At 44.5% G+C, this 17,206-nt stretch overlaps 1 protein-coding gene across 1 annotated transcript; it reads left to right on the top strand.

Moving 5' to 3' along the window:
- Window positions 1-14,208: 14,208 nt before the first annotated feature.
- LOC115749262 (glutathione S-transferase U19-like) lies at window positions 14,209-15,480 on the top strand. The gene is made up of 2 exons (XM_030685999.2): window positions 14,209-14,526; window positions 15,121-15,480. The coding sequence occupies exons 1-2, from the start codon at window positions 14,209-14,211 to the stop codon at window positions 15,478-15,480; spliced, it is 678 nt and encodes a 225-aa protein (XP_030541859.2).
- Window positions 15,481-17,206: the final 1,726 nt, after the last annotated feature.

Genomic DNA, 17,206 nt, shown 5'->3' on the forward strand with positions numbered 1-17,206 from the left:
CATTGAATTAATTGTCGGCTCATCGACTTATGTACCTTTACCCATTTTGAGTGAGATAGACGCCACATTAAGTAGATCTTATTCATTGCGGATAGTTTTTCACACAAGTTCAGCACGCATTCTTCGATTTGGTAGTATTCTCTTTTCATGATGTTAAACATGAGACTACGAGATAACTTTAGCTAAATAACATCCCATGCTTGCTTTGTTGGGGTATAGTTTATACTTCCTATCGACGGGAGGGCATGAGCTTTAGTGGGTTGCCTCGGCGGGGTGGCAAGGGGCAGCGCCGTTGAGATACTAGAGGGTTATAGTTTGAGCTCATATTTTATTAGTAATTTAGGTTTGAGCCCATGCATAACTATTGTTATGTATAATTTCTTTCTCTTGTAATTGAGAGTTGTAACAAAGGGGTGAGATGTGCTAATTATAGTGAAATTCTCTATTGGATGTAAACCCAATTTGAGAATGAACTAGGATAAACCTTCTCTCTCGAATTTACTTTTCTCCTTATTACTTTCTATTCCGTTGTATTTGTGTGCCTAATCCTAACATGCTTATCCAGCTAATGCATCTTGCTTGATTAACTTTGACTTCTCCTCGGACAAGGATAAGTATAGATCCCTCTAGTATAAATAATTCTCAATCTACATCTTGAAGGAACTAAAATCATTCATATCCAATTTGTCGATTTTCACTTTCTTTTCGCTCTCGTCATCTATATACTTCAAATCAACTAAGGCTGAATTTGACACAAATTATTACGACAAGCAAGCGATGGACCACTACAATAAACTAAACAAGAAAGTAAATCCAACATCTCATTTACACAATTGGGTCAGCGTGGCCTACATCACAAGGAGAGCAGTATATGATTTCGCCATATATTAATTGATAAAACGGGGATCGCAACCATACTCGAATAATTTACATGTTATCATTGTTTTGCATCATTCGGTTACACCCCATAATCTCACAATCTTTAACCTCACATTATAATTTCTCAATCTCACCAAAAAAAAAAAAAAAAAACTTTACCCAAAGAATTTCGCCCCTTGAACATAAAATTCATTGGGATGTAATTCATGGAAATTCTCCATGGACATTCCCCATCGTTGACACTCAAAATAAACCAAGAGAGACTCATGACAAGCACGTGAGGAAGCGATAATCAGCTACAGGAAGAAACACTGAAGCAAGGAACGTTTCAATCAGAAAGGTGCCACGTGTCGGGATAAATTCGCGCCACTTCCTTCTAGAACAAGAAAAGGCGCGGAGGGAGGCCACGATCAAAGCGGTTGGCGGTAATCCCACGAGGTAAAAGAAAAGGCGCGAAGACTAGGAAACCGTCATTCCACGTGGCTTATGGAAAAAGCAAAGCGTGGGGCCAAAGGAAGAAACCGCTCGGCGGTTACTAAAGAGCTTGCCTATAAATACATCGCAATAGCAAAGATACGGACACACAACAAATCCAAAACACTGCATTATCAAACTAGCTCTTAGCTCTTAATCTTTAGCCTTTAGCCTAGCCTAGTAGCTTTGAGATTCCGTCGTCGATTCAATTCGAGTATCATATCCGAGTTAGGTGTCGTCGATTAGATTCTTCGTTAGGTTCGAGTCGATTAAATTCCGGTGTTGCACCCTTCACCCATCCGTCCAATACGTCGATTCAATTCAATTGTGTCCTATAATTCCCTCCAAGTTCCAGCATTGTGTCCTACGATCTGTCGATTCAATTGGTCACGTCGAAGTCTGTCAACTATCGTCACTATTGCGCATTGGGCCGTGAGTTGTCGAAAGCCCGTTTGTAACGCGCCCTTTTGTGTAAATCTATTGCATTTGACACTCTGCCAAAACCGACCCGGAACTCCTTTTTGAAAAACGAACGGATTAAGTTCGATAAAGATTCTGCGCAAGCAACCTTCTTTGGGCATCCGGGCCTAGAACCCATAACCGGAAACCTTGTCGAAGGATTTTAACGCGCAACAATCTTTTTTGGCACGGTGGGACCTTTGGTGTCGGTTCGAGAGAAGTGCTATGCCACGCACGCGAGGACGTAACAACATAGACGGTGGTGGAGCGCGGGAAGAAATACAACGAATGGAGTCATCCACGGCCCATAAGAGGACGTCGAGGTCTCTCGACGAACGTTGAGGAGCCAAGGAGAAATCCTGAAATGTCGGTCATGCTAACATCGATAAGGCGGACCATCGAAGAAGTCCGAACGAGTTTGCGATCACATGGTACGCGGATGGCCGAGGTTGTCGGGCCATTAATCATCAACACGTATCACGAATTGCGGGACAACATGGGATTACAATTAACCCACCTCATGCTCGGGAAGGGAATGGTTTCGTACCGCAGAAGTGGCGGTTTACCGAGAACAACACCGCCAAATATAGGCCTTGGGGGATACTCGGCCTTTAGCACCTCCACGGATTCGCAACGAGGAGAGGCGTTACCGGCCAACGAACCCCGGTAAATGCGACACGGTATGTTCCTAGACATCCTATTCGACAAGATATACTCGGATCGTTATGCTTCCGGGACATCCCGTTCGACAAGACGAGAATATTGCTCGTCGGGAAGTAGCTGCCCAACATAACCCTCGTCCCTATCAATGAACAACGGTACCCATGATTGTCGAAAATCGGGGGAATACCCTTTAGGGGGCAATGGTAGGGGGCAAGATCAATTACCCCAAGCCGGGGGGCAAGGGCGGCATGGATACCGGGCCATACGACCTGGATATCGGCGGATGAATCAGCCTTTCAACCAGGTCCTGGCCGATGTTTAGCCCGTTGTGCAACCCATATATCATCCTCAACAACCTGGATATCAAATGCCATATCAACCGCAGTACCATCAGCCGGTGTTTGACCAGGCACCCGTATACATTGACCCAATGGTAGGATACCGGGCTAATGTTTACCGAAACCATACCCGGATTGGATGGATACGATCCCATATCCAAGAGGGTTTAAAATACCCGAGTTCACACTTTTTTGGGGAGGATGATCGCCACGTATGAACATATCAACCGTTTTCTAGCACTATGTGGGGATGCTACACATGCGGATCCTGGAAATTAAGGCTCTTTCCATTATCCTTGTCGAAAACAGCCTTTACATGGTATCTTGCATTACCACCCAATTCGGTGTTGACATGGGAACGGATGGGCGTTTGTTTCATGGCCGGTTCAAAGAGCGGTGTCAAACTTTCGGAGATTTGTCGACGATGAAGCAAATGACAAACGAGGCGGTGACGGTTTGTTGCAAGGTTTAAACGGGCTAGGAACAAATGTTTAGTTCCTTTACCGAAAAAACATTCGAGTTCGCTTTCAACGGGTTGAAATTGAAATACGAGATAGGATAGTGGGTCATCCATGTGCGGATCTATTCGAATTATCCACGATGGCAACAAAGCACGAAAGTCCGCTCAAGGAAAAGACAAAAGGCACACCCGAAGAGGAGATGTAAGTTTTGTCGAGCCACCCGATTTCGACGAAGAATCAACGGAGCCGTCGAGTGGCCGTCGCCCAATTAACCATCGCATAGCCATACACTTGCCAAGCCTTGAAGCCAGCAAGGATGAAAGAGAAGTCAACTATAATGGCTAAAGCAAAAGAAGCAGTGTATTATTCATTCGATGCGAATCGGGCGAAGAAATTTTCGACATATCATTTGGTGACGGACAAATCGGCGTGAAGGGCGGAAGATACCGTCAAAGAAGAATTAGCGGGGAAGAAGTATTGCAAATGGCATCACTCATGGAGCCATAACACATCGGATTGTCTAGTCCTTAAAAGAACATTCAAGAAGCGATTCGACAAGGAAAGATCGATTCTTAAGACAAAGGGAAACCCCGATGGATGTAGCGGATCCTTTTCGGTGATGGCCGGAATGGTATCTTTAAAGCGATCGAGTAAAAGCCATACGTCAACAAATTTATGCGCTTATTGCGGGCGAAAATTGGAAAACAATAGTACACCCGAGGAAGGGTACCAAAGAGCGGTCAAACCGGTCATAGCAATAAGACGCCTTTTCACCTGAAAGTGCCGGACCTCGAAGAAGTTCCAATCATCGGAGAGTTTATAAGTCGTTTAAGCGGAGATACGATGAAGGGGACCCTACAATTGGTACTTTAGGTGAGCCAAGTGGCAAGTTTGATTATTACGTAAGCTATGGTCCATCGACCCCACATCCCCGGGAAAGAGTCCACTATGGATGGGGAAAGGAGTTCGACGAGATTTTCGACAAGGCCTTCATGAGCCACATCGTCGACGCACTCTTAAGATACCAATCAACCCCGTAGAAGGGTCATGGTATGAGGTGACGGAAGACCAAGAAAAGGAGAAAATTTTGACCCGAACTCGAAGAGAAGGGTGCAAAGAAAGAACGGGGTCCGCATACTACGGCACGGGAGATTCCGGCCGGTCATGACTCGATGGCGCGGCTCCTAACCACACCAAACCGTGGAGGCCGAGAAATTGGTTTGGCGACGACGACCGGAAGAGACACACCCGGCTCAAGAAAAAGAGGACAAGGGTACAAAGACACGGAAAACATCTCGCATCCAAATCTCGATTTAAAACCCCGCTAGCGGGTCGGTTTCCCTAAGCTCTTGTATGGTACGAGTTAAGTTACCACACGAGTTTCAACTTGAGTCGACCTCGGTGACGACGGCTATAAAGAAACGACGCAAGAAAAGGAAGGGGCTCGGTTTTGCTTCGGCGATGAAGAGACCATGGAATTGGGAAACCCATGGAGGATCTCTCGAATCACTTGAGGTCGCTCAATATAAATGCCAAGATCAACGGGCGGCCGGTAATGAAAGTTATGGTGGATGGCGGTTCAACGTTAAATCTCATTCCATACCGCTTCTTCAAGAAAATCGGGAGGAATGATGATGAAATAATCCCATCGAATATACGGTTATCGATTTCACTAGCGAAATTTAAGTAAAGGGAGTATATGTGCGACCGGCGTCGGATCTAAAACATCGAGGACGTCTTTGCGTTGTCGACGCCGACGGATCTTATAACTTGCTGTTGGGACGAGATTGGATACATGGAAACCAATGTGTCCCATCGACACTTCACGGATGCTAGCATTTTGGAATGGGGACAAAGTGGAATATGTAAAAGCAAATCCCCGGACTTGTGTTACCTGACCCGTATATCCGGTGGACAAAGTGATCGGATGATTGCCTTCGCATATCTAAGCCGCTCGAAGTGGACCCAAGAGATATTGCATTCGCCGTTTCGACAAAGGGAGTACGAGTGGATCCCAAGAAAGGAACCGGTGGAACCGATCGACCGTTTCCGATGGAAAGTCGGTCATTTGCGCAAAACCTCGCGAGAGGTATGCGGCCTCTGTGGCCGAGCAAGCGATCAAGCCCGGCTTGGACGGCATTTTAGATTTTGAAAACTCACCAATTAAGGAGGACGACAAGGTAATTCAAGCTCAGACCCATTGGAAGAGGTCGATCTCGGAGATGAGGCCCGTCCTCAACCTACTTATGTGAGCCAACTACTCGTCGAGATACAAGATTCAAATGGTAAACCTATTGAAAAAATATAAGGATTGCTTTGCCTGGAATTACCATGAGATGCCGGACTCTCGAGGAGCATAGTTGAGCATCGATTACCAATTAAAAGAGGATTTCGACCACACCAAGGCCGCTAGAAGATTCGCTCCCGAAGTGATCCTTAAAGTTAAGGAGGAAATCGAGCGTCTCCTTTCACGGATTCATAAGACCAAAGGTATGTCGAATGGTTGTCAAATATCGTGCTGTCAGAAGAAGAACGGCAAACTCCGAGTGTGCATTGATTTCGAGACATTAATGCGGCCACCCCTAAAGGCAGTACCGGATGCCCATGCCGATATGTTGATCGATTCGGCATCCAATAACGAAATGATGTCTCTCATGGACGGGCATTTGGTACAATCGGATATTCATAGCGGCGGAGGATGTTCACAAGACGGCATTTAGATGCCGGGCTATTGGTACGTTCGAATGGGTCGTCATGCCTTTCGGTTTGAAGAATGCTGGTGCTACGTATCAAAGGGCAATGAATTATATCTTCTACGATATGATTGGGGAGTTTATGGAGGTCTACATCGATGACGTCATCGTCAAGCCGGGTAAGTCATCTGGACCACTTAGAGCAAGTTTTTGAGAGAATGCGCAAATTTAAGTTAAAAATGAACCCTTTGAAATGCGCTTTCGGGATAAAAGCTGGCAACTTTCTTGGCTTTTTGGTTCATCGAGAGGTATAGAAGTAGATATGAACAAAGCTAAGGCTATTTGATTGCCATCTCCGATAATAAAAACATGCAAATGTTAATCGGGAAATTAAATTTCTTGGGCGTTTTATAGCTAACCTCTCGGGAAAAATCAAAGTTTTCTCCCGTTGCTCAAATTGAAGAATGAGCGAGAGTTTATGTGGGAAGAAAACATCGGGTGGCTTTCGAGTTAAAAGAGTATCTCATCAAGCCACGGTGTTGACGCCACCAAAGGCGGACGGCCTTTAAAGTTGTATTTATCGGTGATACAACGATCGGGAGTATGCTGGCTCAAGAAAACGACGAAGGGAAAGAGCAGGCCGTATACTACCTAAGTAGGATGCTCAACGATGCGAGACAAGATACACGTCCATCGAAAAACTATGTTTATCATCGTACTACGTCGTACAAAATTACGACATTATATGTTGCCGACTACGGTACATGTAATTTGTAAAAACGTGATTAAGTACATGTTGTCCGGCCAATCATTAGGGGCCGGATTGCAAAATGGGGTTTACTCTAATAGAAATCGATTCGATTTATGTGGCTCTAAAGAGAGGGCGGACAATATCCGATTTCATTCTGAATACCCTTCAAGTTTAAAAGTCGAGGATGATGAAAATTATCTGGGTATTGCGCCTTGGATATTATATTTGATGGGTCGGTGGCATCGGTTCGGCGGCGCAGGAATCATGGTCATATCACCTTTTCGACGGAAAACAAAACTCATATTAGGCTTGACTTTGAATGCTCAAATAATCAAGCCGAATATGAAGCCTGATCGTGGGTGAATGTTTTAATTGACATGGGGGTGTCAATTAAAGTGAAGGGTGATTCTCGGTTGGTGATCAAACAGCTAAATGGTGAGTATCAATGTTTGAATGAAAACATTATTAGGCATCACCACCTGGCAAAAGAATTGTTGTCGAAGTTCGTCGAATACGAGCTAATCCATGTCAAGAGGAGTGAAAATTCGGAGGCTAATGAATTGGCTCGGATGGCGTCGGGATATCGTATATCGAAGGAATTAGCGGACCACATCATTACTCAAGTAAGAACCTTACCATCAATAGATGCCCGGGTAATGATGATTAAGCGATCCAAGCTCGGGAGAAACCCGGCCAACAAGATTGGAGAACCCCTTTGGTAAACTACTTGAAGAACCCGGGTTACGCGGTAGGGACTTCAAAAGGAAAGCCTTAAAATATTTGTTGATCGACAACGATTGTATCGAAAGACAATCGACGGACTGCTTCTCAAGTGCTTAGGGCGGAGGAAGCAATGCTAGTCATGACGGAAGTCCATGAAGGGATTTGTGGTGCACATCAGTGGATTGAAAACAAAGTGGTTGTTAAGGCGACATGGGTATTTTTGGCCAACAATCACCCAAGTGCATCGATTACGCGAAGGGGTGTCAATCGTGCCAAAGGCATGGACCAATCCAGCAAGTACCTACCGCTCGATGAACCCATTATTAAGCCATGGCCATTTCGAGGTTGGGCAATGGACATAATAGGGAAAATTTATCCTCCCTCGTCGAAGAAGGTTTCATTTTAGTAGCCACAGTTACTTCACAAAATGGGTTGAAGCGGCGTCATATAAAAGCGTGACACAAAAACGGTTAGGGAGTTCATCGAAGAGCGAATTATTCATCGATTTGGAATTCCGGAGACTATCACCGCTGACCAAGGGACGGTCTTCACAGGCTAAGAAATACGAGACTTTGCTAAGTCGAGGGTATCAAGATGATTCATTCGACGCCCTATTACGCTCAAGCTAATGGGCGAAGCCTCCAACAAAATAATCATCGGATTGATTAAAAAGCATTTGGAGGACAACCCAAGGGAATGTGACTCATTGTTGTCGACGGTGTTTGGCCTTATCGAACTTCCAAAAGATCAAGCGGGGTCACTCCTACATGCTAACATATGGACAAGAGGCCGTGTTACCCCTGGAGATTACGGTGCAATCATTGAGAGTAAAACTCCGGGATGGTATGGCTAAAGAGCAGACGATGAAATGATGTACACCAATATTGATGAATTGGGAGAAAACCGAGCCACAACACTTGGAAAAATTGATGGCTCGAGCGAAGAGTTGTCAAGGCTTACAACAAACACGTGAAAGCCAGCGTTTCGACGTGGGAGACTTGGTGTGGAAGACTATTTTGCCTATGAACCTCGACAGTGAAAAATTCGGCAAATGGTCGTCGAAGTGGGAAGGACCATACTTGATAGTAGACGCCTCCCGGGAAATGCATATCGAGTAATGGAAATTGATAGAAGAGAACTACAACGCTCAATCAACGGAAGTATTTAAAAAGTTCCACCCATCGATGTGGGAAATGCGGGAAGCGTTAGAGGACAAGGAGTGAGAAAATCCAATTCATTCATAAAATTTCAATACATCCTCACTCTCTCTCTTTTCCCCTTTTCTCTTCTCTCTCTTTTCTCTTCCTTCCTCTCTCTCTTTCGCTCGCCCAAGAAACCTTCTTGGAAGTGCTCCCGAAACGAACCACGAAGCCCCGAGCCGGCACTCCAACTTGGCGTTCTCTTCCGCGCGGTGATGGGCTTCACCAACTCTTCCTGCCGCCTCCGCTGTCCTTCTCGCCCTCCGGCCGCTGAAAGTGCTCTTTCGACCCTGAAGACCATTGGTAGAGTCCAACATGGCCTGACCCTCCAAAGGGGGCCCTATGGAAGCCAAGGAACGGGTCTCTTCATGTTTGTCGCCGTTTCCTTGAGGCCTTCGGGTGTGCTGGCTGGTAGTCGGCGGTTGGAAACAATGTTCAAGTTGAAGGACGCTAGCATGAGAGGCATGGAGAGCTTCTTGGACGTTGCGAGTTCCTTGTGACCACTTCTCCGTTCTCAATCTCTTCGATCTTACACCAAACTTCATGTTCGGTGAGATCATCTTGAGACATGATTGCATCCGGCGAAACTTATCCAGCCCGTAGTCGAAGAGCGTGACAAACTCTTCGTAGTCGATGGAACGGATGGTCGGAGGGAAGATTTTGAGGTGGAACGGTTGAGGTTGTGAAGTTTATCGAGGGCTCGCGGTTTCACCACCAGCATGGTGTATGTGTAACTTCGAAGGGAGATAATCTCCTCCGGATAGCCGAGAACTCACGGCTGAAGTATGTAGGGGGAGGCGAAGAAGAAGAAGCACGCTCCATTAAGGCTTTGAGGAAGTTTTCTCTAAGAATCAAAGGACCGAAGGGTTGTATCGCTCCGGAGGAAGGATGAGATGGCATCTTCGAAAGGGCTTTCGAAGGCAAAGGGCGTCCACCGGTCGTAAACTCAGAAGTCACGCTAGGGCTGGAGCGAAGTATTGTTGGGATATCTCCGAAAACCGTGATGCATCATGGTGGTAATTTCGGCACGGTGAACGGCCCATCAATCTTGATGTTATAGATCTTCTTGTCCATCGATGGGAAATCCATGAGATAAGGGATGGGCATGGGTCGTTTGTCGAAGGCCAAACTGCCTAGCAGTATTGGGGGAATATGGTTCAAAACCGGGATAGAACCTTCCCTTGAGACATAGCCGATTGGAAGGTCTCGAGGAAAGAGGACAAAGGTCCAAAATCACGGTGGTTGAACCGTTTTAAGGTTCGAGAGTTAAAACAAAAATCGAATTCACCGAACGGTAAGGAAAGAAATCTATTCGATCGGCCTCGAGAGATAGAAGTTGTCGAAGAAAGAACCGAAAAGGTCGAACATCACCGGGGACCTTCAAGGGAACGGCTTGGAGTAGTCGTATGCCAAGCTTCAAGGGAACCATGTTGGGATTGAAGGAAGGGACGCTCTCAAACATGAAAGGGAAGTAAAATGCAATCCAAGATTGAAGAATCCAGGCGCGACAATACACCATCCTCTTCGGATTCGACATTAGCCGGCGGCATAAGAAACGCTCCTATACGGAGATGCAAGAGCAAGAGGGCCAAGGGCAACTAGATTCCCTTTTGCTAGAAGAAGGGCGAGATCGTAATAGTCCTTGGACACTTTGAGTGTTGGGCTAAAGAATAGATATTTCGATGCGAAAAGAAGGAAGGCTGTTCGTTCCTCGAGGGAAACATCCCCGGACGTTTTACTATGGGCATCGATGAACTTCCCATAAGCAAGAGAATCGTCGAAATGGGGCAATCCTTAGTTTTTCCTAGATTCTTGATCGAGGCCCCATAAGGAGAGAGACCAGTATGGCGAAAGTATCTAGAAGGGTTACGGACATAGGACCCCACGGGAAGAAGAAGCAATTAGTGGAGTAGGACCAAAAGCTTGTAACGGACCCTAGGACCTCTATTCAAATCATGAGACAACATGACCTCAAGTGCTGTCCGATTTTTGTTTCGAGGCAGCTGTTGGAGTATCCTCTTGAAGCCTTTGGAACCAAGTATAAGCCCGTCATCAAATGACGGAAAACTCCTAAATCGCTGAGCCGGCATGGACCAAATGTCCTTTAGCGAAGAAGCTTGAATGGGAAGTGCTCATCGGCTCGCATTGGAAAGCAAGACCGAAGAGATGATGGAATATGGTGGTGATCATGGGACTAGGCCCGAGAATGAGACCGGCGTGCTCTCGTCGGAGTTCAACAACTTGAGAAAACAATGATCAGCGTCATCACTATTAATGATCCCATCGAAGCGGGCGATGAGTTGGTGAGGAAGGAACTGGAGTTTGGTCGCCATGAAAGCTTGGAATGCTCGAGAAAGGGTTTGGGTTTAAGGGAAAGCCTGATGAAGAAAGACGACAATTGGGCTTTTTAAGATCCTTAAAGGCAAGGTGAAAAGGTGGATGAAGTCGAAAAGGTTGCTTTCGGGAAAAGAGATCAAAGGAGAGCTTAATCATCATTTGTATGGAGATCACCAAACCGGAGGAAGATATTTTAAAGAGGTAAATCTTGATTTACATCTTTTAAGGGGGCATATGTTGACACTCAAAATAAACCAAGAGAGACTCGTGACAAGCACGTGAGGAAGCGATAATCGCTACGGGAAGAAACACCGAAGCAAGGAATGTTTCAATCGAAAGGTGCCGCGTGTGGGATAAATTCGCGCCACTTCCTTCTAGAACAAGAAAAGCGCGCGGAGGGAGGCCACGATCAAGCGGTTGGCGTAATCCCCACGAGGTAAAAGAAAAGGCGCGAAGACTAGGAAACCGTCATTCCACGTGGCTTATGGAAAAAGCAAAGCGTGGGGCCAAAGGAAGAAACCGCTCGGCGTTACTAAAGAGCTTGCCTATAAATACATCGCAATAGCAAAGATACGACACACAACAAATCCAAAACACTGCATTATCAAACTAGCTCTTAGCTCTTAATCTTTAGCCTTTAGCCTAGCCTTGTAGCTTTGAGATTCCCGTCGTCGATTCAATTGGAGTATCATATCCGAGTTAGGTGTCGTCGATTAGATTGGCTGTCGTTAGGTTCAGTCGATTAAATTCCGGTGTTGACCCTTCACCCATCGTCAAATACGTCGATTCAATTCGATTGTGTCCTATAATTCTTGTTTTGTCGATTGAATTCCGATTGTGTCCTACGATCCTGTCGATTCAATTCGGGTCGTAAGTCTTCAACATCGTCTATTGCGCATTGGGCCGTGTTGTAAGCCCGTTTGTAGCTCGTGTAAATCTATTGCATTTGACACTTCCCAAAATTCCTTTTTGGAAAACGAACGGATTAAGTTCGATAAAGATTCTCGCAAGCAACCTTCTTTGGGCCATAGTCAGTCTGGGCCTAGAACCCATAACCAGCAAAACCTTGTCGAAGGATTTTAACGCGCAACACCCACTTTGCCCGAAACCACGAGCACAGCACATCAACATCAGTGCACTTTCAGCACACCAACAAACTCAACTCAACAGCCCAAGAAACTAATAGGAAAGTCTTGTGGCCGACCAAAATCGACTCCTACTTCATTTAGGAAATATTTGCTTTTACATTCCAACATCGGACACCCGATACATTCACTTTCAAGCGATCACGGCTTCCTCGCAATTCAATTCAGATTGGGTTTTGTTCGCGTGGTCAAATTCGAGACATATTTCTAACTAGAACAATGATTCTTGTTCAAAGGTTTAGATATCGAGTCTCCCGGATCTCATAGCAAACAAGTTCTATAAATCTAGAAGTTTAGCATTCCCCTTAAGTTTAACGCTCCAGTAGACCTATTCATTATCCACGAATATGGCCAATAGATCGTCCATTATTCGGACGCATGGATACAAAGGTTTTGCACTTTGATGGAGCTCTTCAATGACGATCTATACAATCCGAATGGCTCGGTATGATTTTGCTCATTTAATCATATTGTCATTTATCCGTCAATGCTCTCGATGTGGGACAAAGCTCAAGGCTCAACCGCTAAGCCACCGATATGGGATTAAGGGACTTCTTAATTTTTCTTTTTGTCATTATCGGTGGGCGACCTTAGATAGTCGAGCACAGAAATTTCATAAGACTAGCTGGTGCGAGCTCTTCCACGGCCGCCCCATGAGCATGTCTAGTTTACAATGAGTGTCATGATTTGGCTTTAGTTAGGGGTGTGCAAAGGAACCTGAAACTGCCCGGACAACCCAAAACCGGACCGGACCGGTCAAGAATTAGTGGGTTCCAAGAGAACCAAATCAGCCTAGATTAGTGGGTTCCAACGGAACCGGTCCGGCTCCGATTCTAATAAATTGGAATTGGTGGGTATCGGTCTGGTTCCTAGATGCAGTGTGGAACCACCCATTTGGACGGGTACAAATGTATATATATATATATGTATGTATGTATGTACCCTAAATCTCAAATCTCGCTTGCCGATCTTCTCAACTCATTTCGGTCTCTCTCATCTAAACTCTCTCAATCAACTCTTGGTCTCTCCATCTATTGACTATTATCTCCCACCAACTCATGGCCACGCCATCGGCTGTTTCTTGCGGGCATGACTTATGGCCTTGCCTCCCTCTCTCGCTCTCGGTTGCCTCCATTTCCTATAAATTGGAAACCATAATTGCTGCCATTTGCCCCTTTTTAGTTTCTTCAATCTACCAACTGTTTGAAGTATTGCAAAGAAAGTGAAGTATTCTTTATGCGTGTTTGAGTTTTTTTGTTTTTTTTTTTTTATAAACAACGGGGTAATTAAAGAACATGGCATTCTTTTTATTGGAAAAAGAAGAAGAAGCCTAGTGGGGTGGGATTGCTCATTGGAAAACAAGTCACCGATCGCGTGAAGCATGGTGAGACCGGTTCCATGGGCCCACCCAAGAACCGGTCCTTAATGGGCAGCTCCCGATTCCAAGGTAGGAATTATCCATTCCGAAACCAATCACCCCTAGTTTTCATTGTAGCTGCCATCTTTTGTTCCATCCTTGAAACTTTCTTTCAACGAAGCCTTTTAAAAAGTATGGTTACGGTTGTGTTATTTTGCACTTATTATCATTCATAAACCTATTTCGACAAAAAAAAAAAAACAATTTCGAAGAATGCAATTACTTGTATAAGTTTGTGGAAAATAGGGGCCATGAAACATCTAATGAGTTGACTTTTCTCATCTTATTTTGTTTAAGTGGACTTTATAATGTTGCATCACCGGTGGCAAGTTTAAACCAATAAACTTCCCAACCTCTTGTCGACAAAATCGAAGTGGGAAGACACAAGTCTCACACCGATGGAAAGGCTTAATCAGAACTCTTGATCCACACTCAAAATCAAGAAGCTAAGAGTTAGGGTCATAAAGCGACAATATAAAGATGATCACGAGGCCACATTGTCACATAGAGGGACATACCAAGAAAAAAGTGCAAAAGCAACAACACTAGGATCACAATGCTGCATAGTGTTAGGCCACCATCTCTTGTATATAAGTCACTCATGACCTCTCTTGTTGAGCACAAGAGTGTGAAGCCTCACAGCATTTTACAGAGATCAAAGCAAAGAAGATGTCTAAGGGGGAGGTGTTGCTTTTGGATTCTTGGGTGAGCCCATTTTGCATGAGGGTCAAGATTGCGTTGAACGAGAAGGGCGTGAAGTATGAGCACAGAGAGGAGGATTTGTTTGGAGGCAAGAGTGAGGTGTTGCTCATATCGAATCCGATACACAAGAAAGTGCCCGTGCTCTTGCACAATGGGAAGCCCTTGTCCAAATACGTCATCATAGTTGGATACATTGATGAGACATGGGCTTCGCCACCTTTGCTCCCAAGTTGTGCATATGGGCGCGCCAAGGCCAGGTTTTGGGCAGATTTCATCGACAAAACGGTTAGGGTTTGATTCCATCGTAGCCTTCTTTCTTTAATTTTGAGAGAGAGAGAGAGAGAGAGAGAGAGAGAGGAGTTGCATTAACGAAACTTTGCATAGAAAGGGAAAATACTCATAACTCAAGAAGGTAGGAAAAAACAATCTTTCGCATTCTTAGAGTATTTACCGCGTAAAGTCACTCTACCATGCCAAACTACTTGGCACGATCCATACTAGACCTCCTAACCGAACACACTTTCGAACATCTTTTATCTCCGCTCGGTTATATCCGTTGGAACATAGTTCATACTCCCCGGAGAACCCATATTTTATTGGAAGTTTGAGCTTGGATCCATCAATAGCTAGCGAGTTTATATTATAATCTCTCTCTTATAATTGAGAGTTGTAATCGAGAGGTGTGGGATGCTAATTATAGTGAAATTCTCCGCTGGATGTAGCCCTAGTTGAAGGTGAATCAAGATAAAACCTTGTACCTGAATTTCTTTTTCACACTTTGCTCTTTATTTTGCCGGGTTTGTGCACCTAATCCTAACAATGTCGTCCGTTTACTACGCTTTAGCGACGTGAATAGTAATTATGATTGCTTGGGAGCAGCTGTACGATGCGGGGACCCGGATATGGAGGACCGACGGAGAGGCGAGGGAGGCGGCAACGAGGGACTTCATAGAGATATTGAAGCAACTAGAGGAAGCCCTTGGGGACAAAAACTACTTTGGTGGAGACGGAGATGCGTTCGGGTTCGTGGACATCATCGCCATTGGGGTAGCCTCGTGGTTCCATGCGTACGAGAAGTTCGGGGGCTTCGAGGTGGCGGATCACCGTCCCAAGTTGTCGGGCTGGCTCAAGAGGTGCAAGCAGAGGGAGAGCGTGCGCAAGGTCCTCCCCGACCCGGAGAAGGTCTACGAGTTCCTGGTCATTCTCAAGAAGATGCAAGGTCCTGGTCCAGGAACATAAGAATTTACTTGTATGATTTGGAGATTTGTTCCGACCATTCTAATAAATCTTATGGTAAAATTTGCACATTTGCTTGTTAAAAGAACGAGAGGTTGTTTCGTGAGAAATTGTGAGTGTTAAGCTCTATGTGAGTTATTGGATGTTTGGGGGTTGGAAAAAGGTGAGAGTTTAAGTAACTTGAGTGTGGTTGCAATTTCTATTATATATGTCATGCTAATTGATTTCTTTGTTTTGTTAATTTTATTGGGTTCGATCACCTATTTTCCGTAACAAACTTTTCCTATGATATAATTACTAAGAGTCAAATCGTGAACCTCATCAAAAGTCAAACTTCTTGACTAGGAGAAATTACTCAACAATAGGTAACGAGGATAAAATAGAACCAAAACATGTACCTCATCAAGTCATCATCAAAGTCAATCTTAATCAAACTTAACAAACAATAACATTGAATTCATTGATAGCTCATAGACTTTTGCACCTTCAACCATTTCTAAGTGAAACAGAAGTTGCATCAAGTAGGCATTGATAAGTTCAATAACTGCATATAAGTTCAACAGTTTCGCAATGGTATTCTCTTTCATAATGTTTTACACAAAGCTATGAGATAACTTCAATTGAAGAACATCCCATGCTTGTTTATCCAGCAACTACTAATCCGCTTGCTTGATTACGGTCCGGCTTCTCCTTAGACAAGGATAAATGAAGACTCCTCCAGTATAGATAACCCTCAAGCTGCATTTTGCAGAAACTGAAATTCTTCCCACTAAATTTGACTATATTCACGTTCTTTCTTCTATCGCCATCTATTTACTTCAAATCATACACCTACTATACATGGTTCGGCTGATTTGATTTAGTCCACGAGGAGAGCATCACAGAATTCCACGATAGATTAATCGATACAATAAGGATCACAATCACACTCGAATAACTTAAGTACTTTTAATATTTCCTACCCTCCAATTGGGAAAACTACCAAAAAAAAAGTCCTTTAATCTATTGCATTTATGTCAATTCAGTTCTAAACTTTTCAATTGTGCAAATTTAATTTTAAACTTTTTCACATTTTCGCCAATATAGCCCATCCGACCAATTTTGGTCAAAAATCGCTGATGTGGATGCCAACCGTCATACTTGTCGGTGCCGATGTGTACAAAATTCATTAATTTATTAATATTTTTTGAATTTTTTATATTTATATTTTCTTTTTAGTTTTCCTCCTCTTCTTCTTTCCTTTATTTTTATTTTTCCTTCTTCCTCCGCCGATTATCGGCCTCCGATGATGGCTAGCGTCCAACCACATGCTACGACTAAAGCCTTTGACTAACAAGTGTCATCCTTGCCAGCTACAAACGAGGTGATCCTTGTCGGGAACCTCGCTGGTAGGGGTGATCGGTTCCCGGTCCGGTCTTGTTCCCTTCAAGAACCGAAAACCGGACGGTTGGTTCATTTTTATCGGTTCTCGGTCCGATCCGGTTTCCGGGCGATTCTAAGGAACTAGTACATGAGCTTATTTCTCTTGAAACCACCGTCATGTGACTATCTCTTCTTGAGTTCATTGCTACTAGGTAATCGTCGAACCGTTTATATTTTACGTGCATCACCATAAATTCCACACTTAGATGTTTGTTACTTCACCTAATATGGCCTTTCGTCATTAGTTTGTCTCTGCACTCACTTCTCACCTCGAGCTCGTTTTGCTTCCACTTGGTTGGTAACGCCA

Source organism: Rhodamnia argentea, chromosome 10 (assembly GCF_020921035.1).
Source record: "Rhodamnia argentea isolate NSW1041297 chromosome 10, ASM2092103v1, whole genome shotgun sequence".
In the NCBI taxonomy this organism is placed as follows: domain Eukaryota; kingdom Viridiplantae; phylum Streptophyta; class Magnoliopsida; order Myrtales; family Myrtaceae; genus Rhodamnia; species Rhodamnia argentea.

What these genes read in the sequence shown, in the direction of transcription:
- LOC115749262 (XM_030685999.2), top strand. Translation starts at nt 14,209, where the DNA reads ATGTCTAAGGGGGAGGTGTTGCTTTTGGATTCTTGGGTGAGCCCATTT. An exon ending in CAGATTTCATCGACAAAACG is followed by an intron (nt 14,527 to 15,120) that starts GTTAGGGTTTGA and finishes GCTTGGGAGCAG; the next exon opens with CTGTACGATGCGGGGACCCG.